This window comes from Bubalus kerabau, chromosome 4 (assembly GCF_029407905.1).
Source record: "Bubalus kerabau isolate K-KA32 ecotype Philippines breed swamp buffalo chromosome 4, PCC_UOA_SB_1v2, whole genome shotgun sequence".
NCBI classification, from domain to species: domain Eukaryota; kingdom Metazoa; phylum Chordata; class Mammalia; order Artiodactyla; family Bovidae; genus Bubalus; species Bubalus kerabau.
In genome coordinates this window covers 24,125,351-24,150,141 of record NC_073627.1, presented here as the reverse complement: position 1 = coordinate 24,150,141, position 24,791 = coordinate 24,125,351, and the positions used below count along the sequence as shown (strand labels likewise).

The 24,791-nt window shown below is 54.8% G+C and overlaps 2 protein-coding genes across 6 annotated transcripts; one reads left to right on the top strand and one right to left on the bottom strand.

Moving 5' to 3' along the window:
* Positions 1–649: 649 nt before the first annotated feature.
* Positions 650–2,057, bottom strand: MIEN1 (migration and invasion enhancer 1). 2 transcript variants are annotated; one of them, XM_055575984.1, is made up of 4 exons: positions 1,927–2,057; positions 1,725–1,822; positions 1,215–1,291; positions 650–1,127 (listed from the first exon to the last, which is right to left on the bottom strand). In XM_055575984.1, exons 1-4 carry the CDS (start codon positions 2,013–2,015, stop codon positions 1,044–1,046), a joined length of 348 nt encoding a protein of 115 aa, XP_055431959.1. In that variant the 5' UTR covers positions 2,016–2,057; the 3' UTR covers positions 650–1,043. The 2 variants fall into 2 exon arrangements, with proteins under 2 accessions (XP_055431959.1, XP_055431960.1); XM_055575985.1 differs by lacking the exon at positions 1,215–1,291 and having other exon boundaries at positions 650–1,164.
* A 4,834-nt stretch (positions 2,058–6,891) lies between these two features.
* On the top strand, positions 6,892–15,605 carry GRB7 (growth factor receptor bound protein 7). 4 transcript variants are annotated; one of them, XM_055579971.1, is made up of 15 exons: positions 6,892–7,068; positions 11,415–11,571; positions 11,678–11,831; positions 12,013–12,169; positions 12,264–12,385; positions 12,477–12,554; positions 12,795–12,932; positions 13,273–13,383; positions 13,527–13,625; positions 13,918–13,998; positions 14,106–14,222; positions 14,404–14,464; positions 14,592–14,679; positions 14,783–14,876; positions 15,069–15,605. In XM_055579971.1, the coding sequence occupies exons 2-15, from the start codon at positions 11,420–11,422 to the stop codon at positions 15,213–15,215; spliced, it is 1,599 nt and encodes a 532-aa protein (XP_055435946.1). In that variant the 5' UTR covers positions 6,892–7,068; positions 11,415–11,419; the 3' UTR covers positions 15,216–15,605. The 4 variants fall into 4 exon arrangements, with proteins under 4 accessions (XP_055435946.1, XP_055435949.1, XP_055435948.1 ...); XM_055579973.1 differs by lacking the exon at positions 6,892–7,068 and adding an exon at positions 7,113–7,179; XM_055579972.1 differs by lacking the exon at positions 6,892–7,068 and adding an exon at positions 9,062–9,507.
* Positions 15,606–24,791: the final 9,186 nt, after the last annotated feature.

The window sequence follows — 24,791 nt, the reverse complement described above, 5'->3', positions numbered from 1 at the left end:
AAGATCATTCTTAGGGAAAAAAAAAGAACTCTTAAGGCCACCCACCCACCAGAATGGGGTAATTTCCTCTCTCTAGGTAGGGGGAGTCAGGGAAGGACAGAGGAAACAAGAGGCACTGTCTACTGTGTGACTCATTTTTCTTGCCTTGGCAAGGAAATCACTGAATTAAGAGTAGCTAGGGACAGGAATGGAGAAGGCAATGGCACCCCACTCCAGTTCTCTTGCCTGGAAAATCCCATGGACGGAGGAGCCTGGTAGGCTGCAGACCATGGGGTCGCGAAGAGTCGGACACAACTGAGTGACTTCACTTTCACTTTTCCCTTTCATGCATTGGAGAAGGAAATGGCAACCCACTCCAGTGTTCTTGCCTGGAGAATCCCAGGGACGGGGGAGCCTGCTGGGCCGCCATCTATGGGGTCGCAAAGAGTCAGACACGACTGAAGCGACTTAGCAGCAGCAGGGACAGGGAATCCTGCAGTCCATGGGGTTGCAAAGAGTCGGACATGACTTAGTGACGAACAACAAATCCAGGAAAAACCCACCCAGCCAGCACAGTCATGTTGGTGGAACAAAGTTGGGCTGGCCTCTGTCCCACTTTCCTACCTCCCCACAGTCCCAAACGACATAAAAACACACTAGTGGGCACAGGTGTTTGCAGTGCCACTTTATTGCCAATAGCTCACACTGCCTGGGGCTAGTGGAAAATAAATTAGAACTATGGTAACATCTGATAGGTATGGCTAAGCTGGAGAGGGGAGCAGGTTTTTGTGGGCACTGAGCAACTGAACTGAATTGATCTTAGGGAAGGGGTGTAAGGTGGCTGTGGAAATGTCCATGGAGAGCATCTCTCTTCCACCCCTAAGACCACAGAACCATCTACTCCCTCCTGGTGCCCACCAAAGGGGCAAAGTGGAGGCCAGGGTCTCTTAGCTGCCAGGAGCTAAGTGAGGTGAGACAGGCAGTGGGCAGCCCTCAGCAGGATCAAAGCGGGGCAACCAAGGCTTGGATCCCAGAAGAGAGCAGGAACCGAGAATCACATCCAGTCACAGGATGACACAAGGAGGGCGGCTGTTGGTGATCTTTTCGAGGGGTTCTCCGTTACTGGCTCTTCGGATGGCCTCAATGAGCTAGAGGGCAGAGATGTGGAATGGGATGCTGTGTCCCCTGGAAGGGCAAGCTGAACTGGGGTTATTCCCGGTATTGCAAGTACTCACATCTTTCTCATAAGGAAAGCCCCCATTCTCCAGCTTGGAGAACACCAGCTGTCCATTGATTTCAATCTCAAAGGCCCCTAGTATTAAATAAACATGAATGAACTGTATGCTGAGTACAGGCAAAAGGCGGGAAGTTCCATAAAAGGGGGCCTTCCACACTCCTTAGACTTCACACAAGCTCCCTCATCAGCCACATTAGAGATTCTTGAAGCCATTTCCTAGCCCTGGGTCAAGCCAAGGAAACAAGGGAGGCATCACCTATGTGCCCTTCCTTTGAACTCCTGGTAACTCAGTGAAAGTTTCCCTTCCCTCCAACACTTCGGTCTCACCCGTTTCTCCCAGTAGGCTTCAAATATGACTCCCCTCACCTATGGAAGGGGACTCAAGCTGGCTGGACATTTTACTATGTGCCAGGTACTGCTGGACACGATAAAGCAGCCAATGCCAGAGCTAGAAAGTGATGGAGCTGGGATTTAGAACACTGACTCAGCAGGTGTTCTGCAGCCTCACCTGTGCCCCCCAGGCGCGACTCGATCTCGATGCCTGGATACTGCTCCTTCACGGCACTCGCCAGCTCCAGGTAGGTCGCCTCGAAGCCGCAGGGTTCGCTAGGGAGAAGATACCGGAGGTCCGGTTGGATATCGGAAAAGGTACCTCCGGTGCACCCACCCTCGTCCGGCCAGGATCCCCGTCACTGGCAGGGGCCGCTCACCAATACTCAACCACAATGCGGACCCCATGGCCCGGTTCGGTCTCCCCGGGAGGGGGCGCTACGGACGTCGTCCCTGTATCTCCGCTCATTGCTGCCAGCTCCCTACAGCCGCTGCTTCCGGGTGTGACGCGACGCCGCGGGCACGTGATGGGGCGGGGCCGCGCGTGACGTCGGGTCGCCCCCTGCAGGCGGCTGCTACTGCGTTATGACCGTGTTACCAGCTGGAGGGCTTGGGCTGGGCGGATCGGCCTAGACCACCTTTCCTGGCCCGAGTTCTCGGAGCGCCGGTCTTGCCCCACATCTAGTGTCCGCTAGACTTCACGGTCTTATTTAATCTACTGACATATCTTAGACTGCAGAGGGCCTGGGGTTGACTGATGGTATGGAATAGTTGCCGTTTCTCCTGTCTTGCTGATGGCATTATAAACCATTCCACAGTTACACACTCAGGTACTAATTACTCTTAAGCTCTGAACTGCAGGCACAGTCTGGGTAGTTAATGTCTGTCTCATGCCTTCGGAAACCTTAGGCTTTACGGCTTCTTTTCCGCAGGCTCTGTGCTGCCATCACGTGCACCCAGTTCCTCCACCTCCCCGTCTCATCCTACCCCGCTACCGAGCTGGCTTCTTTATTCCCGTTTTGCAGCTCTAGAAATGGAGACTTTCTCCTTGCCTCTTCTTTCCCTGGAGCTCCACCAAAGGATACTCTCAGGTTACCCACTCTAGCATCCCTTTAAAACATTCATTTTAAAACAATTCAGTGACTTACGGAGTTGTGCAGCCATCTCCACACATTTCCATCGACTTAAAAAAAGTCCCACCTGCGTATTTTCAATCTTTCCAGCTATCGGCTCCAGCCCTAAGCAACCACTGATCTGCTTTCTATCCATTTGCCTTTCCTGGATATTTCATATAAATGAAATACTATGTAGTCTTTTGCTTCTGACTTCTTGCACTCCTTTTAAAGTTTTTGAGGTTCATCCATGTTATAGCATGTACTAGTGGTTCCTTTTTGTTGCTGAGAAATATCCCAGTGTATGGATGAAATGTTTTGTTTATTCAATACCAGTTGATGGATATTTGAGTTTCCAGTTTTGGGGTATTTTGAATAATGCTGCTATGAATGTTTGTGTGTCTTTGTATGTACATGTGTTTTTACTTCTTGTGGGTAGGTTCCTACCGGTAGAATTGCTAGGTTGTGTGGAAAGTTTTTGTTTAACTTAAGAAATGGCCAAACTTTTTCAAAGTGGCTGTAGCATTTTACATTCCTACTAGCAATATATGATGATTTGTTTCCCTATATCCTTCTCAACACTTGTCTGTCTCTTTCATTATAGCCATCCTGATGGGAGTGAGGAGGTTTTAATTTGCATTTCTCTAATGGTCTTGAGCACCTTTTCATGTGCTTATGAGCCATTCATATATCTTAATTTGGAAAAGCACTTTTAATTGGGTTGTTTGTCTCTTTAGTGCTGATTTTAGGAGTTCCTTATATACAATTGACCCTTGAACAACACAGGTTTGAACTGCGTGGGTCTACTTACATGTGGATTTTTTCCAGTAAATACATAGTACTACCCAGCAGGCTCCTCCATCCATGGGATTTTCCAGGCAAGAGTACTGGAGTGGGGTGCCATTGCCTTCTCCGACACAAGTTTTGTGTCAATCTGAAGATGAAAACCAGATGGGGGGGCTGACTGTAAAGTTATATTCAGATTTTCAACTACTCTGGGTCATTGGTACCTCTAAGCCCTGCATTGTTCAAGGATCAACTGTATTCTGGATACAAAGTTCCTAATATATGGCTTGTAATTATTTTTCTCCAGTCTTCCACAAGTATTTTTTTAAATTTAATTTTCAAAGTGCAAAATTTTAAAATTTTGGCGAAGTGTAGTTTATCAACTTTTTATTTTGTCATTTATGCTTTGCTGTCTCATTTGTATCTGAGATCTCTGCCTAACCCAAGGTAGAAAGATTTTCTCTCATAATTTCTTTTGGAAGATTTATAGTTTTAGCTCTTACTTTTAAATCCATGATCTATTTTGAGTTAATATTTGTAAATTGTGTAAGGGAGGATCTAAATTCATCTTTTGCCATGTGGCTATTCAATTTGTCCCAGAACCATTTATCAAAAAGACTATTCTTTCCCTCACTGAATTGTCTTGGCACCTTTGTCAAAAATCAATTAACCAGTAGGTCCAGTGGTTAAGACTTTGCCTTCCAGCGTAGAGGGTGCGGGTTCACTCCCTGGTTGGGGAACTAAGATCCCACATGTCTCACAAACAAAAAACCAAAACAGAAAACAGAAGCAATATTGTAACAAATTCAATAAAGACTTTAAAAATGATCCACATCAAAAAAAAAAAGTTTAAAAAAAAAATCAATTGACCAGAAATGTAAGGATTTTTACTTAGACTCTTGAAGCTGTCCTATTGATTTATAAATCTATTCTTTTTCATTGTCATTTCTTTTTTTATTTAAGAAATTTAGATATAACTTATACACAGTAATACACATCCTCTGGAGTGTACCTTTCTGTCAGTCCTGACACACACCGTTGTACATCTTACCACCAGGACCAAGATACACAACAACTCCATTACCTCCTCACAAGCTTCTCTGCTGTCAACTCCTCTCCCTCCTCCTCAACTCCAGATCTGTTTTCTGTCCTTAGCATTCTGCCCCCTCTAGAAAGTCATATAAATGGAATCCTATAGCACTGTGCCCTCTGAGTCTGGTTTCTCTTTCCAACTTATCCTATCCTTCAACATCCAGAGTGATTTTTCCAAAATATAAATCTGCCTGCTCCTTTGGGCCTCTACTTAAGCTCAGATGGACCCTGTAGGGTCTGGCCTCTGCCCATAGTTCCTGCTGGTCTGGACAGACAGGATGGATGGCTCTTAAACCTGGTTTACAGAACAACCACCTGAGGGCTTGTCAATACCATACATTCCTGGGTCTTGTCCCCAAAGACCAAGTTTCAGTAGTTGGGGAGGGGCCCAGGGATCTGTTTCTTTGTTGTTGTTGTTTGCTTGGTTTTTTAAAGTTGTATTTTATTTATTTATGTTTGGTTGTGCTGGGTCTTTGGTTGTGCTTGGGCTTTTCTCCACTTGCGAGTCCCAGGCTTCTCATTGCCATGGCTTCTCCTGCTGTGGATCATGGGCTCTAGGCACGCTGGCTCAGTAGTTGTGGCACATGGGCTTAGTTGCCCAATGGCATGTGGAATCTTCCTGGACCAGGGATCGAAGCTGTGTCCCCTGCACTGGCAGGAGGAGTCTTACCCACTGGACCACCAGGGAAACCCAGGGATGTGTGTTTTTACACAAGCCCAGGCAGATTTGACTTTGAGGGACACAGTTGAGTACAAAGCCTTTCCCCACAACTTTCACACGTGCTCAGCCACACCTGTGTGGACTCCTCTCCTTCCTTCTCCATCCTGCTCTGCCTCTGCATGCTCTGTCCCCTTTTGTCAAGGGTTTTGGCACTTGTTTCATCATCATGAAAGGTGCTCCCCCTTCCCATCCACCGATCCAAATCCTCCAATCCAGACAACTTCCCCTCTGCTCAACTGTCACTTCTCTGGAGAAGTCTTCCCTAACTCCCTGTGTGTTTTCCCAGTATAGTTGTCTCCTGTCATCTCTTATTATTTGTGTGATCCTTTGATTTCTTTTTATTTTGGCTGCCGCTGGGCCTTCGTTGCTTTGCTTGGGCTTTTCTCTAGTTGCAGCAAGCTGGGGTACTCTCTAGTGTGGTAGCTTCTCTTGTTGTGGAGCACCGGCTCTAGGCATGCGGGCTTCAGTAGTTGTGCACGGCTTAGTTGCTCCATGGCACGTGGGATCTTCCCAGACCAGGGATTGAATTGGTGTCCCCTGCATTGTAAGGTGCATTCTTAATGACTGGACCACCAGGGAAGTCCTGGTTCTTTGATTAACATCAGTCTCCCTGATTGGGCTGCATGAAGATAACGGTGGGATCTGTTTTGTTGCTCACTGTATCCCCAGTGCCAAGCATGTGGTTGGCATATAGTAGGTACTTAGCAAATATTAGTTGAGTGAATGAAGGATTGATTGAATGAATTGTCTACCATGTTTTTCACAAGATATCCAGTGGCCCAGTTGACCTTGCCTCTTTCCCCACTTCTTCACTTAGTCCACTCTGGTTTTTTCAAGGAAAACTGAGTTTGGAGAAAGTTGAGCATCCAGTCACTCCTCCAGGTCCCCCAGGGCAGATCTTTTATCACCCCTATGAATTATTTGTTTACTGAACTGTCACCCACTTGGGCTGGGCTGGAAGGCGGCTGCTGCCTTTGATCTCAGTCTCCCAGGCCCTCTCTCCAACCTTGTGTTTGCCTACTGCTGAAGGCCAGTGCTAAGGGGAGTCCCCTGGCACCTGACCAAAGCTTTCCCCAAACCACTTCTGCTACTGGGAGACCTTGCCTAACCCCTTCGATTTCAGAAGGAAAACCTGAGACCATGGACTTTGCTTAGAAGGGAGGATATATGCTGGGTGCCCCTGAGGGGCCAGGGTGCAGCCTGGGTGGTCAGACTGTGGCTGGAGGTCAAGGGGCAGGCCGTGTTGCTGGACATCCTTCTGGCTGGCTTCCCTCTTTCATAGAGTGCCCTTTGCCCCAAGGGGTAAGACCCTAAGCAGCAGACAGGCCCCCTAAATTGGCCAATGAACAGACCAGGTTTGGGAAGGGGCGTGGGGAAGAGCAGGTGAGTCCCTTTTCTCTGATCTTCCAGGTCCCTGCTCCTCCATCTCAGGTCATGAGGACTCTAGATCTTCGCTTTCGGTGCTGTACAGTTGGACTGTTTCTCCCCTGGCACCTGCTACAGAAGAACAAAAACAATCCCAGCCAGGTTAGAGTGTCAGGGAGTCCCCGCCCCTCCTCTGGTGCTTCCTCCTCCCATGCCCCTCCCTCAGGCCCCGCCCCCACCTGCCCAAGATAATTTGTTTCCTTGGGTCAGAAGCCTGGACAACAGAGCTCAACCTCCCCCGACTCCTACGTTCAAAGTTGGGACACTCTCCTACCACCTGTAGAGAAGAGGGAGGGGGTTTGAGATCAAGCCCAGGTACCTGAGGTTCCTAGACAGCGCCGGACTTCGGACCCTGTGTCCTGCTACTCCAGCTGGGGCTCCTCTAGGTAAGGCGACCGACATCGGTCGCAGACGACAATCTGCTCCCACTCCCAGCCGCACCAGGGCCCCAGGCTGTGCCAGTCTCAGGGCCAGGAGCTGACTGGATGGCTGCCCAGGTGGGCAAGACAGGAGGCCGCCCGGCTCCCCCTCCTTCCCCCCTTCAGTGATGTCAGGCCAAGGGCGGGGATGGGGGTTTGGGGTGGGAGAGGACAGGTAGTTAAGAGCTTGGCATCTCCCTTCCTAAATCGGTGGCCCCAGCCAGGTGTGCCAACACCCAGGGTCCAGGTAAGGACCAGAGCGCGGCACTTAGTCTTGGGGGCGGGGAGCACCAGTAGATCCGGGAGAAAGATGTGGAGATCTTTGGAGAACATGGAGAAAGATGTGGCCTCCTGCTGTGTTTCTCTGGCGGCCTCACTTTCTCTTTTCCTCCAGCCTCCTATCCTGCCCCCTCCTCACTATCTGCCCTCAGTCTTTCCGTGTTCTCATTCCCTGTTCTCCCCATTCCTTCGTCCCTCTCCACCCCACCCCCAGCAGCCCCAAACACACACTCTAACCTGCTGATGGGATCAGGGAAGCAGGAATCCAGATTCTCTCCTCCCCAAGAGGCGGCGGATTTCCCGCTGAAACTAGCCCCTCCCCACATCCCCAGAAAGAGAGCTGGGAGGGGTGTCCCAATGCCGAGGGGGCAGCCCTAGGTGTCTCCCAGGCTCCGTCTGCTTTGACCCCAGTTTGAGTTCCCCCAAGTCTTTATTAAAGACAGATGTCTCTGTGGGGGCAGCGGGGCACCCTCCAACTTGGAGGGCAGTAAAGGAGACAGACTCTCTGAATTGCTAGAGCTTCGTCTCTCTGGATTGCATCCTCTCAGCAATACAGGCTTGCCTGGTAGATCAGCTGGTAAAGAATCTGTCTGCAATGCAGGAGACCCCAGTTCGATTCCATTCCTGGGTTGGGAAGATCCCCTGGAGGAGGGCATGGCAATCCACTCCAGTATTCTTGCCTGGAGGATCCCCATGGACAGAGGAGCTTGGCGAGCTACATACAGTCCTTGGGGTCGCAGAGTCGGACACAACTGAGCAACTGAACTGAACTGAACTGAGCTACTCAGCACAGCCCTCCGGTGGGAAGGTGGGGGTGGGACAGGCCCCGGAGGGGGGTGGTCCCTTCCGGCTTCAGAAAGAAGTGGTCTAGGTAGGCTGAAGGGCTAGATGCTGGGGGTCTGCAGTGCAGTAGGGCCTGGGGAGAGTGGGTGCGCAGTGCGGGAGGGGGTCAGAATGCCTTGTCCGTCTGAATAGTCTTGGGGAAGACTTGGATCCCAGTCGGGGTCTTCCTGGCACGCTGGGGATGGAGAACGCACCTGCCTGCCCTTGCCAGGCCTTCCAACCCCACTGCGCCTCGAGAATGCCCCCTCTTGGTCCGCCTGTCCTGGACTCTGCTCTCCCCTCTGCACCCGCCCCCCCCCCCATCCTGCTGGGGTGGGGGTGGGGGGCCCGTGAAGGCAAGCAGGCTGTAATGATTAACTCCACAGACACTCTAACATTCTTCCCGAATTAAACTTTAAAAGAGCTGCCCCCCTCATTCCCATTGGATGTTTTTCCCCTAGTACGGGAGGGGGCGGGGCCGCAGGGTCCGGGGGCCCTCCCCCCAACTCCAGGTCAGCTAGGGGTTTCCCGCCTCCTCACCTGAGCCCTCACCCTAAGCGCTCCCCCGCAGGTAAAGCCTTCCTCCTAACTAAATCCCGATGCGGGCAGGGCGTGGGGTTCCTGGGCCTGGCGGGGGCCTTCCCGCCACCTCTAGGCCCCAGCTCCAGCCCCTCCCCACCCCACCCCGCCCGGTACCGAAGGTGGCCTTGTTTTCTACCGGCCCTCTACCCTGAGCCCTGCCACCCGCCCTCCGGGCCAGCCAGGTGGGGCAAGATTCAGGAAGTAAACAAGGAGGCTGGAGGCGGGAGGGCGGGAAGGAGGGTGGGGCCCGAGCCACGGGGGCGGGGAAGTCGCAGAAGGGAGTCGCAATACTAAGGGAACAGATTGATGTGGGGGTCGATTTCTTCAATATAACCTTCCCAGGGCCTCAGGTTGAAAGTTTTAGGTCTCTCGGGGTGGTGGAGGGGGCTGCCCAGGGGAGACAGTGAGGACCGGTTTCTCCCACCTCTCCTCTCTTTGGTCCTGACTCCCCAGTCCTGTCCTGCCTTAGAAGGTTCTGGAGAGCTGGGTGATGGGATAGGAAGGCTAAACTCATCCAGAGTCAGCCTTCCCGCCCCCCACAGAGGCCAGACTCTAGTCTGATTCAAATCTACCCTCTTCCCTTCCAAACGCTGCCCAGATTCCCCTTCCCTCTGGGATGGGAGAGGATCCAGTCCTCCTGGTTTCAGACCACGCCACTGTTGGTCTCTGGCTTCCTGGAGCGGGTGATTCCTGCAGCCCTTCCCCTAGTCTCCCTGGAATGAAGTGAGCAGGGCTGTTTGTCAGAGGTTAGGGGGTGGGAGTGGGGGCCTTGTGTTTTGGTGTTGATGTGCTGGTGTCTCTTTGGTGTTCTACCGTGGGTGGATCTTTTCCTTCCTGGCAGGACCCCCAGCCCCATGGCTGGCTCACCCTCCTGGCCTTCCCCTGTCTGCCTGTCTGTGTCTGTCTTCCTCTGTGTCTTGACTTTCCACTCCTGCTCCTGAGTACGCCTTTGATCAGAATGCCCAGGAGAGTATATGAATTCAAAGGACCCTCATCTCCCAGGGATGATGAGGATGAGACCCTCCCGGGCCAGCTGAGTCCTGGGTGCTAAGGGTGGGCAGCAGCAGCAGAGTGGAAGTCTGGGGGGCCCCGGACAGGAGAAGGAGCACTGCACGTTTCTTTGGGTTACTTTAGGTACCCCAGGGGCACCCCTGTGAGGTCAGCTCCACTCCAGATGGGCTTCTGAATCCCGGTCAGGCTTTTCTTCTCTCCTTCCTTGTGAGGGGGCTCCTGGGCTGGGTGGTGGCTACCAAGGGCCCTTTGCAGGTTGCACCTGGACCTGGTCTGGAGGTAGGCCAAAGGTGGGGAGGAGGAGATGATATCAGAGGAGCCTCAGCCTCCCCCCCACCACCCACATCTTCCTCCTCCCCATTCCTGTTCTGGGGGAAGCTGGGGGAGTGGAGGGGATGGGTAGAGGCAGGGTTGTTTGTGTTTCTCCTAAGCCAGGAAGTAGTGGAGATGAGTCAAGGATGAATGGAGAGCTCCAGGCAGTGTGTCCTGCCCCACCCTGACTCACCTGTCCCCCAAATCTCCTTATGTCCTCACTTAAAGGTTGGGGACCTGCCTCATCCTGGGTGCGGGGAGAGGGGGCAGATCTTGGGCGCCTTAGGCAAGCTAACAGTGCTGGCCCAGTATCTGGAGCACAGGCAGGGGACAGAACGGCAGGTCCTCCCAGGTCCCTCCCAGGTCTCAGCCCAGCCTAAAGGGTCTTGGTTCCTGGGGAGGAGGGGCTTGCGATGCCTCCACCTGCTGGTGGCCATCCCCATCTCCTGGATGCCATGTAGTGCCTATGGGCAATAAAACATGGGTAAGACCCTGGCCTTGCCTGGGATGGCTGGGCATCTTCAGACCACTGGGTGGATAAGACAGGTGCACAGTCATTGGTGCGGAGGCCCCAGCACAGGGCTGAGAGGGAGCCCTTCAGTCTGAGTGTGGAAAATCCAGGAAGGCTTCTCAGGCTTGAGGCGTTGAGGCCTCAAGAAAGTTGGGGAGAGGGAGGGGTCTAAGGAAGGCACACAAGGTTTGGGGGCCGCTGGGGCGCGGGCCCCAGGCTTGCCTTCTCCCTCCCACTGCAGCTGAGCCCGCCTCCTGCCCTCCTGGTTCCTGTCCTTCCCCACCTCCTTCTCTCCTTCTGTGCATCACTCAGCACTTGAGCAGGCGTTGCCACAACAGGCTCTGGCAACAAAGCCCTGGGAAAACCTGGGGCAGAGCCCAGAGGAGTGAGTGCCCCACGCTGGGAAGTGCAAGGGTGACACTGAGCCCGGCTGTGTGGGTCAGGGAGTCGGTCGCTGCTGCCTGGCCTGTGGTGAGGGGACCCTCACAGCTCTTCCCCTGGGCAACCTGGGGTAAGGAAGAGCACTGGACTGGGAGTCCAAACGCTGAGTTCTGCTCCCTGTCTCACCTGTGATGAGGCAGGAATGCTTCTTTCTCAGGACTCAGAGTCCCTTTTTGTAACAGGGGCTCATTCTGCCCTTCGCCAGAGGCTCCAGGGAACCCCAGTTAGGGGGGATCAAGGAGGGGCCGGATAAACTCTGAGGGGCACCCGACTGAAGGGTGAAGGAGGTCTGGGTCCCCTTGGCTCCTATCCCCAGGACCAGGGCACAAGAACAGCTGTTCCTCTTCTTCCTCAGAGGTCATGGAGCTGGGTCTGTCTCCGCTCCATCTCAGCAGCTCTCCAGAAGACCTGTACCTGGCCTCTGGGACACCTCCTGGGACTCCCCCGCCTCTCGATGCCCCTCTGTCTGGGGAGGTGAAGAGGTCCCAGCCTCTGCCCATTCCAACCAGCAGGTAAAATGGGGCGTCCGCCGACGGAGGGAGGCTGGGGGGAGCGGTCAGCACTGGAGTAATGCACAGAAGCTTACCGTCAACTCCTCCCCTCCATCTCCCGCCCCAGGAAACTTCTTCGAGAGGAGGAGCTGCAGTCAACCTCTCTGCCCTCCATCCCCAACCCCTTCCCTGAGCTCTGCAGTCCTTCTTCACAGAGCCCCATTCTTGGGGGGTCCTCCAGTGCAAGGGGGCTGCTCCCTCGAGACACGAGCTGCCCCCATGTGAGTTGCCCTGGGAAAGAGAAGGCAGGGAGCATGGGGTGCTAGGGGATGGGGCAGATACAGAGCCGCCTTGGCTGGGTGGAGGGGATTTGGTCAAGGATCCCAGAGGGTAGAGCAGAGGGGGATGGGAGAGAACCACCCTTTGCCCTTCCCTGCGTCACCTGCCATTCCTGGCGTGCAGGTCATAAAGGTGTACAGCGAAGACGGGACCTGCCGCTCGGTGGAGGTGGCGACAGGTGCCACGGCTCGCTATGTGTGCGAGATGCTGGTGCAGCGATCTCACGCCCTGAGTGACGAGAACTGGGGGCTGGTGGAGTGCCACCCCTACCTAGCACTGGGTAAGTTGGGGCGCAGGGGGCTGCCTGGCCTGGGAGGCACTGCTTCACACTTGACTGGCCTCCACTGACCCCTGCTTTTTGCCCTTGACCCCAGAGCGGGCCTTGGAGGACCATGAGTCAGTGGCGGAAGTGCAGGCTGCCTGGCCCATTGGTGGAGACAGCCGCATCGTCTTCCGGAAGAACTTTGCCAAATACGAGCTGTTCAAGAGCACTCCAGTGAGTGTGTGTAAGAGGGGGGTCTGGGCCCAGAAACCTCAACCCCGACCCGGATCCTCAGTCCCTGACTCCTGCCTCCTTTTGCCCCCAGCACTCCCTATTCCCAGAAAAGATGGTCTCTAGCTGTCTGGATGCACACACGGGCATGTCCCATGAGGACGTCATCCAGGTGAGGGCCGACTCCCATTTCATAGCCTTGACTCCCCAGGATCGCCCAGGGCTTCTTGGCCCTGAAGCTCGTGCCGTCCCTCTATGGGGTGGAAAGCCCAGCACCGCCCTAAGCATCAGTTTCTTCCTCTGTTACATGACAGTAAATGTAAACCCCTGCCACCAAGGCAGGTGCTAGGAAGGCGCGTGTGTGTGTGTGTGTGGCCACCTCTAGGCTCTCACCTTGCTCTCCTGTCCTCAGAACTTCCTGAATGCAGGCAGCTTCCCAGAGATCCAGGGCTTCCTGCAGCTCCGGGGGTCAGGGCGCAAGCTTTGGAAACGGTTTTTTTGCTTCCTGCGCCGCTCTGGCCTGTATTACTCCACCAAGGGCACTTCCAAGGTGAGGTCTTAAAGGTGACAGCCCCGGCCCCTGGGAGACCCCATCCCTGGTGCTTCTGGGAGCTGCCCCTTCTCTGTGGGAACTCCTAGACCTTTCACCCTCCAGGCCCTGAGACCCTCAGCTACCTCTCTTCCCCTCCCAGCTCACCTGCCCCAGAAGGTAGCAGTGGGAGAGGCAGGCGAACTGAGTTCAAGTCCTGGCTCTGCTTCTATGTGCTGTGTGACCTGGGGCACTTCTCTGCTCCTCTCTGGGCCTGGACTCTCCCCAGCTGGTTGAGAGGGGATGGTGAGAGGGGCATAGGGTCTGCCTGTACGAAGTCTTGCTCACTCGTGCTGCGCAGGATCCGAGGCACCTGCAGTACGTAGCAGATGTGAACGAGTCCAATGTGTACGTGGTGACCCAGGGGCGCAAGCTCTACGGGATGCCCACAGACTTCGGCTTCTGTATCAAGGTGAGGATCCTACGTGGGGCTTCTGAGCTGCTTCTGGGACCCCCAGCCTCCTCTCCTTGCACCCTGCCCTGCCCCACGGAGACGGGAGACAGCATCTGGTTCTAAAGGCAGATGTGGGACCAGGCAGTTTCCTCTCCCCGCAGCCAAACAAGCTTCGAAATGGCCACAAGGGGCTTCGCCTCTTCTGCACTGAGGATGAGCAGAGCCGCTCCTGCTGGTTAGCCGCCTTCCGCCTCTTCAAGGTGAGGTCCTGGCACTAGCTGGGGGGCTGACCCAGCTCTCGGGATCCCTGGCGTGAGGAGGAGTTATAGTTCTGCCCCCAGGAAGTCTCTGGAAAGAGAGGGCATCATCATAGCCCTGCTGTCTCAGAATCCTTGGTCTAAGACTGGAGTTGCAGCTCTGGCTTCAGGAAGCCCCTCAGCCAGAGGCAGGGATGTTGTCTGATTCTTGGGGAGTCCTGGTCTGGACGGGGCACCACAGCGGAGCCCCCAGCATCTGTGTGACCTCTGGCCTCTTTCTCTCTCCACCTCGCAGTTTGGGGTACAGCTGTATAAGAATTACCAGCACACACTGTGCCGCCACCTGTGCCCCCCCTGTGGGGGTTCCCCACCTTCGGTGAGTGTTCATAGGGTGTTGTGGGAGGGGGAGGGGAGGCACCCAGGCCCCATGCCAGGGATACTGAGGTCCCATCTGACCCCTCTCCCGTCCTGTCCAACCTGCAGAGGAGTGTCTCAGACAACACCCTGGTGGCCATGGACTTCTCCGGCCATGCCGGGCGTGTCATTGAGAACCCCCGGGAAGCTCTGAGCGCCGCCCTGGAGGAGGCCCAGGCCTGGCGGGTGAGGGGGCTACACTCAGCTGCGTGTCTGTACTGCTCTCCATCTGGGCTTCCATGGAGCGGGAAGAGGAGAGCGAGGGGCGAGGGGAGGCACCCAGCTGCAGAAAGAGGCTCTATATTCTTGAGGGGCTGGTAATGCTCCAGCCGTGCCCTGATCCCCCATGTCCCCCACTGTTCTGCAGAAAAAAACGAACCACCGTCTCAGCCTGCCCACCCCCAGCTCGGGCACGAGCCTCAGTGCAGGTGGGTAAGGGCCCGGTGTCCTCAAGGGCAGGGGCTGGTATGGCTTCTCTGAGCATTCCTGTTGCGGGTGGTGAGAAGGACGGTCCCCGCCCCGGAGTGACCATCCATCTGCCTCCTTTCACCCCAGCCATCCACCGCACACAACCCTGGTTCCATGGACGCATTTCTCGCGAGGAGAGCCAGCGGCTCATCGGGCAGCAGGGCCTGGTTGATGGGTAAGGGACTGGGTTGGGCAGGGCAGCAGACCAGGGAGGAAACAGATCTGGGTCCGGGTGGTGGCCTCGTGTCCTCCGGTCACGTTGCCTTGTCTCCTGGCAGCCTGTTCCTGGTCCGAGAGAGTCAGCGGAACCCACAGGGCTTTGTGCTTTCTCTGTGCCACGTGCAGAAAGTCAAACATTACCTTATCCTGCCGGTGAGTATCCCTGCTTCCTGCCGCAGAAACGCCCAGCAGCCCATCCTCCCCACCCTGCCCCCAGGGTGCCTGGGGTCTCCCCTCTTTCCTTGCTGCTGCACAAGCAATGGGGACCTCAGCCTTGGCCCAGGAGGGCGCTCCTCCAGGCCCTCACCCCTCCCTGACTTCCCACCCGCTGTGGCCACACCCCAGAGCGAGGAGGAGGGGCGCCTGTACTTCAGCATGGACGACGGCCAGACTCGCTTCACCGACCTGCTGCAGCTCGTGGAGTTCCACCAGCTGAACCGCGGCATCCTGCCCTGCCTGCTGCGCTACTGCTGCACCCGCGTGGCCCTCTGACCACTGCATGGGCCGGTCACATCTCGGCCCACCCCAGGCTGCCCCCCTCCTCCGGAGCGGCCCGCCCCGGAGTGGGCTCAGAGTGGGCAGAAGGTGAGGCCAGGATCATCATGAATGGCTGGGAGCTCCCCTACTCCAGTTTTCTCCTCTGCTCCTTGCCTCCTTCAAGCAGAAGGTGCTCCCCACCCAGTCCACCCTCAACTTTTCCTTCAGGGAAGGCACTTGTGTGGCCCTCTCCCCTTCACGGAGCTCCTGGGTGCTGCTCTGGGACAGGACACTATGGGAGAAATGGAGGCAGCCCAGGTGGTCTTTACACCCACATTTTGTACAGACTGAGAGGCCAGTTGATCTCTGTTTTATACTAGTGACAATAAAGATTATTTTTTGGTACACCTGTGAGTTCTGTCTGGCAAGGCCCAGCTAGCTGGGGCTGGGGGGTGATCAGGAGAGGTGAAAGTGGAAGTTGCTAGTCGTGTTTGACTCTTTGCGACCCCATGGACTATACAGTCCATGGAATTCTCCAGGCCAGAATACTGGAGTGGGTAGCCTTTCCCTTGTCCAGGGGATCTTCCCAACCCAGGGATCGAACCCAACTCTCCCGCTTTGCAGGAGGATTCTTTACCAGCTGAGCCAGAAGGGAAGCCCAAGAATAAGCCTATCGCTTCTCCAGCGGATATTCCTGACCCAGGGACTGAACTGGGATCTCCTGCTTTGCAGGCGGATGCTTTACCAACTGAGTTATCAGGGAAGCCCACCAGGAGAGATGGGCACCAGTCAAAGTCTTGAAAATGTGTCAGATGGATCCAGGCCATATGAAGCCAAACCTGGATGTTTCTTTCTTTCTTTAAAAAATTTATTTGGCTGCACCAGGTCTTAGTTGCCGCATGTGACCGCTTTAGTTATAATATGTGGGATCTAGTTCCCTGACCAGGGATCGAACCTGGGCCCCCTACATTAGCCACTGGACCACTAGGGAAGTCCCCAAGCCTGATGTTTCTTGAGGAGCTCTTGGTCATCAGAGAGTCTCGGTACCCAGTAGAGTCTCGGTACCACCTACTGGCTCATAGTAGGTGCCCAAGGATGGCTTGTTAAATGAATGAACAAACAGGGGACTATCATCCAGGTGAGGCTTCCTGATGGGACCTAAAGCCACGGAGGTCACTCTAACAGGGGCTGGGAGCCGGAGATGGGTCAGACAGCATCCGTGTCCTCGGCAAGTCCTGGGCTACCTGGTAGGGTAATGAGTCCTGACAAACACACAGTCCATCACCACCAAGTCACACAATGGCTCCATTGCCTTACCTCCAGTGGGTCCCTGTGTTCAACTCCTCCCTCTGCAACCGAAGATCTGCTTTCTGTCCTTATAGTTGGTTCCACTGTTCTCTGTACTGTTTGTTGTTCTGTTTTCTCCAGAAAGCCATGGTGGAATCCCACAGCACTCAGCCCCGAGTCTGGCTTCCTCTCCAATCTGTCCTTCAACATCCAGAGTGGTATTTCCAAATAGCACTCTGCTTGCTCCCTGCCCCTCCCCACACCATGCCTCCACTTCAGCCCAGATAGACCCTGCAGGGTCTGGCCTCTGCCCATGCCAGTCTATCTTTTTGTCTAAGAGCTTTATAGTTTCAGCTCCTACATGATGGGAAAACTTTATAAGAAAGGTATCAGATTGGCAACCCCTGAAATGCTGCTCAATCTTCAGATCACAAAGAGAGAGAACCTCCCTCCAGACACATGAAACTCACTGAGGCATTATTTTTGCCAAGAAATCAAGCTCCCTGCATCCAATGACGAGTTTTATAAAAAATCAGAGGAACATGTGAAATGACACATGGGGATACGATGACCAAAATCCAGACTGGGAAACTACAGAACAGATAACCCGGTTTCTTCAACAACAAAAAATTACAAGAAAAGAAAAGATGGGAAATCTCTAGGTTTCAAGAAATTTAGACACTTATCAAGCAGATGTAATGTGTTGACCTATTTGATTCAAATCCAAACTAGTGAACTATAAGAAGCATTTATGAGCAATTGGGGAAACTTTGAACTCTGATGAGATATTTGATAATATTAAGGAATTATGGTTAACTTTTTAAAGAGTGATAGTGGTATTGTGGTTATGGGTTTTTTTTTTAAGTCTTTACGTTTAAGAGATTCATTCTGAAGTACTTATGAGTGAAACGATGTCTCAGCTTTTTTAAAAAGTTTTAAAAAATGTCTTATTTATTTTTAGTTTTGGCTGCACTGGGTCTTCATCGCTGTGCACGGGCTTTCCCTAGTTGCAGAGAGTGGGGGCTGCTCTAGTTTGGCGCGTGGACTTCTACTGTGATGGCTTCTCTGCTTGCAGAGCACAGGCTCCAGGGTTCGTGGGCTTCAGTAGTTATGGCGCCCAGGCTCAATCACCCCATGGCAGGTAGGACCTTTCTGAACCAGGGGTCAAACTCGAGACTCCTGCATTGGCAGGCAGATTCTTAAACATTGGACTACCAAGGAGGTCCTCAGCTTTGTTTTGGGGGGCTTAAAAAATTATTTCTCATGATTTTCTGGCTTAACTGGATAGTTCTGCTTTGTATGATCTTGACTGGACCACTGGAAAAGACTGGGAGACCCAAAACAGTCTCATTTACTATGGCTGGTAGTTGGTACTCATGCTGCTTAGAAATGCAGCTGAGGCTTTTCACCAAAGGTCTTTGATGCTCCTTCATTTGAATCTTGGAGAAGGCAATGGCACCCCACTCCAATACTCCTGCCTGGAAAATCCCACGGACAGAGGAGCCTGGTAGGCTGCAGTCCATGGGGTCGCAAAGAGTCAGACATGACTGAGCGACTTCACTTTCACTTTTCACTTTCATGCATTGGAGAAGGAAATGGCAACCCACTCCAGTGTTCTTGCCTAGAGAATCCCAGGGACGGGGAAGCCTGGTGGGCTGCCGTCTATGGGGTCGCACAGTCAGACACGACTAAAGTGACTTAGCAGCAGCAGCAGCAGCATTTGAATCTCCTCCTAGGGTCTTTGAGCTCCTCATATTATAGCTTTCGGATTCTAAGAAAGTGCATTCTACTAGTGTTGGAGGGTCTCCTGTGGAGGTGTGGGTCGGCACTGGCAGCAGCAATCCTGGAAGGGACCCCTTGGCCTAAGTCCTCTTCTCAACTTTGTTTTTAAAATAACCTAGAGGTTAGGGGAGAGAGTGTGAGCATAGTCATGACTATGCGTTGACACTGTTTGAAGCTGGGTAATCGGTACTTGGTGATGGGCTTCCCTCAGCTCAGTTGGTAAAGAATCCACCTGCAATGCAGGAGACCCCGGTTCAATTTCTGGGTTGGGAAGATCCACTGGAGAAGGGATAGGCTACCCACTCCAGTATTCTTGGGCTTCCCTTGTGGCTCAGCTGGTAAAGAATCCGCCTGCAATGTGGAAGACCCCAGTTCGATTCCTGGGTTGGGAAGATCCCCTGGAGAAAGCAAAGGCTACCTACTCCAGTAGCCTGGCATGGAGAATTCCATGGACTGTATAGTCCATGGGGTCGCTTCCCTGGTGGCTTAGAGGGTAAAGTGTCTGCCTGCAATGCGGTAGACCCGGGTTTGATCCCTGGGTCGGGAAGAACCCCTGGAGAAGGAAATAGCAAGTACTCTAGTACTCTTGCCTGGAAAATCCCATGGACAGAGAAGCCTGTTAGGCTACAGTCCATGGGGTCGAAAAGAGTCAGACATGACTGAGCATACGTGTGATTCGGTACATGAATGAATTGGTACAATGAATCAGTACATGCGATTCATTCTTTAATTTTGTATAAGCTTTGTCTTTTCAATTGGTTGGGCACGATGTGGTATCCCATTTTGCAGGTGAGGAAACGGACTCCTCAGAATGGCCCCAAATCACAGTGGGAGAGCCAGGTCCTGGCTGTTCCAAGCTGGCCTGACTGCCAGGTGGAATTCCTAAACCACCGGTAGGGGATCCTCCCCTGGAGAGCCCCTCCTTCTCTGCAGCCCTCCTGCTGGCAAGTGGTATTTTCCTAGGGGGACTTTGAGAAGGACCAGCCACCACAGCCAGCCATCAGACCGGACTTGGCAAGCCCAGCGGCCACTTGTGACTGAAGCACCCCAACCTCGGCTAATCCTGAGGAGAGGAGAGGCCGGGGAGTCAGGCCTTTCGGACAGAGATGGGCAGACAGGTTTCATCCATCCATGCTCAGCCTGGAACCTGCTGGGGATTTACCCTGAAGAAAGTACTGCAAGTCCAGAAATGAGAGGGGTGAAGATTTTGTTTCTTTTTAGCAAGATTTGAGGAGCCAGGGACCAGTGCAACCTGCCACCTGCCATGGTTCCCAGAACCATCTCATCAGTGGCTGCTCCTTGGGCTCGAGCTGGCTGGTACTGGCTTATGTGCTGGCCATGGATGCCCAGCACCAACTTCCAAAGTATGGGTGCAAGGGGTCCAGGCTGGGATGAGAGTTAAAGGGTTAGAATGAGTCACTTTTTTTTTAAAATTTATTTATTTGGCTGGGTTGGGTCTTGGTTGCAGCACGCAAGATCTTTCCTTGTGGTGCATGGACTTTCCAGTTGTGGTGTGCAGGCTTAGTTGCTTCACAGCACGTGGGATCTTAGTTCCCCAACCAGGGATCAAACCTGTGTCCCCTCCATTGCAAGGTGGATCCTTAACCCCTGGACCACCAGAGAAGTCCCCGAGTCACCTCTTAAGCATGTCCAGGTATTTAGGCTGCATAAAGATAGGACACAGTGACCTCTCATCGCCTGAGGCACAGGGCAGGAGACCAAGCCTTTCTATGTCAATCAGCTAATTGGAATATGTGAGGTAGATATCATTCCCATTTTACAAATGGGAAACTGAGGTTCAAGGAGAGTCCCCCCGCCCCCTGAGGTCATAGATACAATTAGGGACAGAGGTCAGGCTCAGCCCATCTCATGAGTGGTGAACACAGTCCTTCCCTGCCTTGTCCTTTGTTCTCTGTCCCTATTCTTCTCAGTACTGGCCACTCTGACGGACCTGGGCTGCTGGGGGCCTTTAGAGGTAGCTGGCTCAGCCTTGAGCTGGATACTGGAAATCAGCAGCTGGACGTCCTTGGTGACTGGCTGAGATCGCTGGCTTCCTGGAAGAGAGCCAGCAATTGACAGTGTGGGGGACGAGGGACCCTCAGCTCACAGAGGGACTCAGGGCAAGATTCCCCAGCTCCAAGGATGCAGCATGACCTGCAGAGGCCAGACAGCAGAAGGGACTGCCAAGGAGGGCTGCCGTGCCGGATAGCGGAGGCCTGTGGTTATAAGGAAATCTGGGCTGGTGGAAGAAGGTGGAGGAAGTACAGGCTAGAGCCTCAGATAATGTCTTTTCAATATTAAGTTATTGGTTTGATTATCTTTAAAAACATGCTTATTAAAGAACATTTCAGAAATCAGAAAAAAGCTTTGGGAAAGGAAAGGAAATTCCCCATATTTCCCCCTGCTGAAGAGGACGCAGGCACTGAGAGAGGGTGATGTGGGGCCTATGCAGGGGGCTGGCCCTGAAAGGCCTGCTGCACATCATGGACGCATCATAGACACCAGCTCCTGGGGCTAGTGTGGCTGCTGTGAGCTGGGCACCAAGGTCTAGAGCTGTCCTGGCTACACCTGGACCTGTGGGAGGGTGTGGCCACAGGGTGGGCCTCCCTGCCTGCTCACGTATGGAGGTCAGAGAGGGCTGGTGCCAACTTTCTGGACTCTGGGAACAGATGTCCAGGATTCTAGGGGAGCCCACCTCTCTTAGGATGTTCTGGGAGGGTCGTCCAGACAGACAAAGCTCTGGCCAGTTCATTCTCTCCCTGCTCCCCAGACACCCTGGTCAATGAAATGTAGGCAGCCTCCAAGTTCATGGGTGGAGGACCTCCCTGTGCAGGCCTAAGGGGTCAGCTTCGACTCAGTGGCCCTGCCTGGCTCCTTCCTCTTGCTCCAGTGCCAGGCACATTGAGGAGGGAGGGAGGGAGGAAAAGAGACAGGCCGGGGAGTCCAAGGCCACTGGGAAGGATCCTTTCTTCTGAACCAGCTACATGAGCACTTTTCTAACAAGTGTCTGGGAGTCCAAGGGTTCCAGTAGGGGTTTTAGGGCAGGCTGGGGAGCTTTGGGGGGAGCACTGTCTTTCTATCTGGGAGTTTGACGTCATGGTGTATTTAGAAAAAGTTTTCAAGACTGAACCATTGATCTGGTCTGGCAGGCAGAAAAGATGACCCAGAGGTCAGGGATTGGTCCAACTTGCCCAGCAGTGGGGTGGGGTAAGGGGTGGGATGAGGGGTCAGTGGGAGAACCTCAGCTTTGGGGCTGGGGTATGAGGTGTGCAGTAGTCTCTTCCCACAGAGCTTCCAGCTGGGGTGGGGAGTTGGTGGGGGGAGAAGGAGGAACTGGATCTTAGGGAAGTTGGGTGTTGAAGACTGGAATCTAGGGCCTCAGGGGAGTGGGTGATCCTGGGGGCTGAGGCTGGCCCCCAGGGGTCCCCCATGATCTTTATACAGAAAGGGGTGTTGGGAAGTGGGGGTACCACTTGGGCTGAGAAGTGTTGTGCTGTACCAGGCCCTAATGAGGCCTGAAATTCAACTGCATATGGGTTGAGCTGTGATGGCCTCTAGCGTCCTCTTACAAGCCCAGGTCTGTCCCACTGAAGGGGCCAGTTTTTCTTTGCTGGGCACCCGGAGGGCCGTTTATCAAAAACTGTGTTTTCATGGTAAGCAGTTTGTTTTTACTTGGATTGGGTTTACCGCGAGGTGGTTTGGGGGAGACTGAGGAAGAGTGGGAGGTCAATGCTACTCCTTCCATCCCATGGATCCCTCTAGGGTCCCTGCAGTGGAGCTGGGCCCTGTGACCTTTGAGTTTGAGGGGAAGCTGTAGGCAGGAACAGAATGGGCCACCTGCACCCCACAAACCTGCAGCCAATGGGCATGTTCCTCTGCATCTAGTGCCCAGCTGGTGCCCTGAGTTAGATCCACAGCAGAGTAGACGTGGGCATTCCTATCTCAGTTTTCCAAAAGATTCCAGCGTCTCTCTTCTCTCCCAGCCTTGGCCCACCTACAGCCCTCTTACACGGATCAGATCAGTCCCATACAGGTTCCCACCTTTTGGTTACCTTCTCCCAAGCTGGTCTGTCCCAAACATCCAAGGGATGAGCTAGGGGTGGGAAGGGGCGGCTGGGTGAGTAGGAGTCATCCGGGGACCCATCCAGCAGTAGCTCTGGCTCCGCAACACGTGATCTGCACCTACCGCCCGCCCTTCCTTCTCCCCTCTCCCCTGCCTCCTCTGGATCTCTGGCGCCTGACGGGCCGAACCCTCGCGGTTTCGGAGAACTCCAGAGAGCCACCTCCGCCTCTGCGGCGGAAAGGCCGGCCCGCCTTGCCAGGGGGCGCGCTGGGTTGGGGAGGGCTGACTTTCAGCTCACCGGGCCCCGCCGAAGCCATCGAAGATGCGCCTTTTATCCCGGGTCCAGCAGCAGGAGGCTCGCGCGGCGCCCCAGCAATGAACCCATCCGTCGCGGAGCAAGGGGATTATTAATTTGCTCTTCATGGAGAGTCGGTGGGCTGGGTGAAGGCCTTGAGAGATCGGGTGGGTGGAGGGAGGTCTGAACACCGCATCCAAGCACCACGGGGCCTCTAGGGGCGAAGGCCAGGCAGGACCCCGCGGGCGCGGCAGGCTCGGATCTGCCGGGTCCTCCCGACGGCTCCGAGCCGGCTCAGCCGCGCGGCTGCAGTGACACCCAGTGGCGGTGGCGGGAAGTGCAGGCGCCTGTCCTTCGGCTGCAGTTGTTAAGGTCCGCGCCTCTCGAGGTTCCCACTCGTGGTTACGAGCGGGCACCCCCAGGAGAGAAGGCCTCGCTTTGCAGACTGCCCCACGGGGCACTTCCCTTTCCCCTCCCCCAGTTTCCTCCCCTGCAGTCGCCGAGCACTGGGAGATCCTGCAAGGCTGCAGTGCCCGGAAGGGCGGGGCGGGGCGCAGCGGCGGCGCTGGGCTGTGACCCTGAGCAGTTTCACTTCTGGATCCTGCTTGGGGTGTGATGGGAGAGTACCTGGGCTGGGGGAGGAGGCGGGGGACACACGGGTCGCCGAGGTCCAGCGCTCAGGACCCCGAGTAAAGGATGGGTTTTTACTTCTGGGGTGTCACGCGACCCACGCCTTCCTCCATTTTCCACCCCGCCCCACGGGTTCCACTCCGCTGTCCCCGGAGCTACGGCTCCTCCCCAGCAGCCGCCGCCTCCGCGGGGGCTGCCGACCCCCGGAGAGGCCCCGAGCGGCGTGGGCGGCAGGAGGAGCGAGCTGTGAAGCCGCAGGCAGGGGGTTAGGCTGCGGGCGGCTGAGACGCCGAGCTGTTTCTCAGAAGTGCAGTTGCCCCTCCCCTCACACCCCCCTCAGCTCCCACCTCGCACCGCACCCCTTCTCCCTGCCCCCGCCCCGGCCTTCGCTGTCCTCTCCCAGGAAACCCCAACCCGGGAATCTGGTGTCTGGGTCCACGAAGATTTAAGAGAAGGTCCTGAGAGAGGACGGCGCGGGCAGGGCCGAGGTTCAGACCCAACCTCTCTGCTCATATTCCGAGCCTCCCACCATGCCACTGCCCTGTCCCCACCACACCCCCAGCTTGTGGGCCAGGGTTGGAATTTTATAGAACGGGTTCCTGTGACCACTTGGGAAAATCTTAGGCCTCCAGTCTCCTGGCTCCAGTGCCCCACCTCCCTCCCAGTGCCTGAGTTTTGGGGGAGAGACGGAAGAGCGGACAAAACCCTCTTTCTCTCCTATTCTTGTTTCTGCTCAATGGGAAGGCCCTGGCTAGAGCAGTGGGGTTGAGGCCAGGCTGAGTCTGTTGGAAAGAACTTCAGAAACCCCTGACTCTGGGCGGGGTAGGGTCGGGGTGGAATCTAGGTGCAGAGAGAGAAACCCAAGTGCCCAGGGTGACCCAGAGAGCGGCAGGGCTGAGGTTGGAACCCAGGAGTCTGGACACTCAGCTGGAGTCAGTGAGGCCGGCATTTGTTTTTTGGAGACTTCAGGTCTCTGCTGGATTCAGTGACTCGGCCTGCTTTCTCCCGCTTTCCCCCATCATGGGCGCACACACTGTGTTAGGAGAGGGAGGTGGAGGTGCTGAGGATGTGATTCCAGTGGGGGTGGCATGGGGATGGAACCCCTGGAAGGATGAGCCTGGGGGAGGAGGCAGCATCTGCCCCCCTACTTCCCATCCACCAGCCGCCCCCAGGGCTGTGGTTTATTTGACTAGGCAGCCCTTCTGGGCCCGGGGGTGGGGGGCACTGGGGGGTTGAGGGGAAAGGCGAGGTGATGGGAAAAGGCTGCTCTGGGGCTCCCTGCCCCCTTAGTCCTGGGGAAGGGGGATGCTTGACATCACCCGCAGGCCCTCTAACCCCATTCTTTCCACTGCAGGCTCTTTCCTTGGGTATGTTCAGTTATTCTGGGGGAAGGTCTGTTATTTGGGGGGAAGGGAGGCAGCTGCCTACTTCACAGGTCAAGACAGAGTTAAAAACAAAACCGCAGCAAATTCAACACCCCGTGTCCTTCAGGGACTTTCCATGACACCTTCCTTCCCCCTCTCCCCTCAAGCCA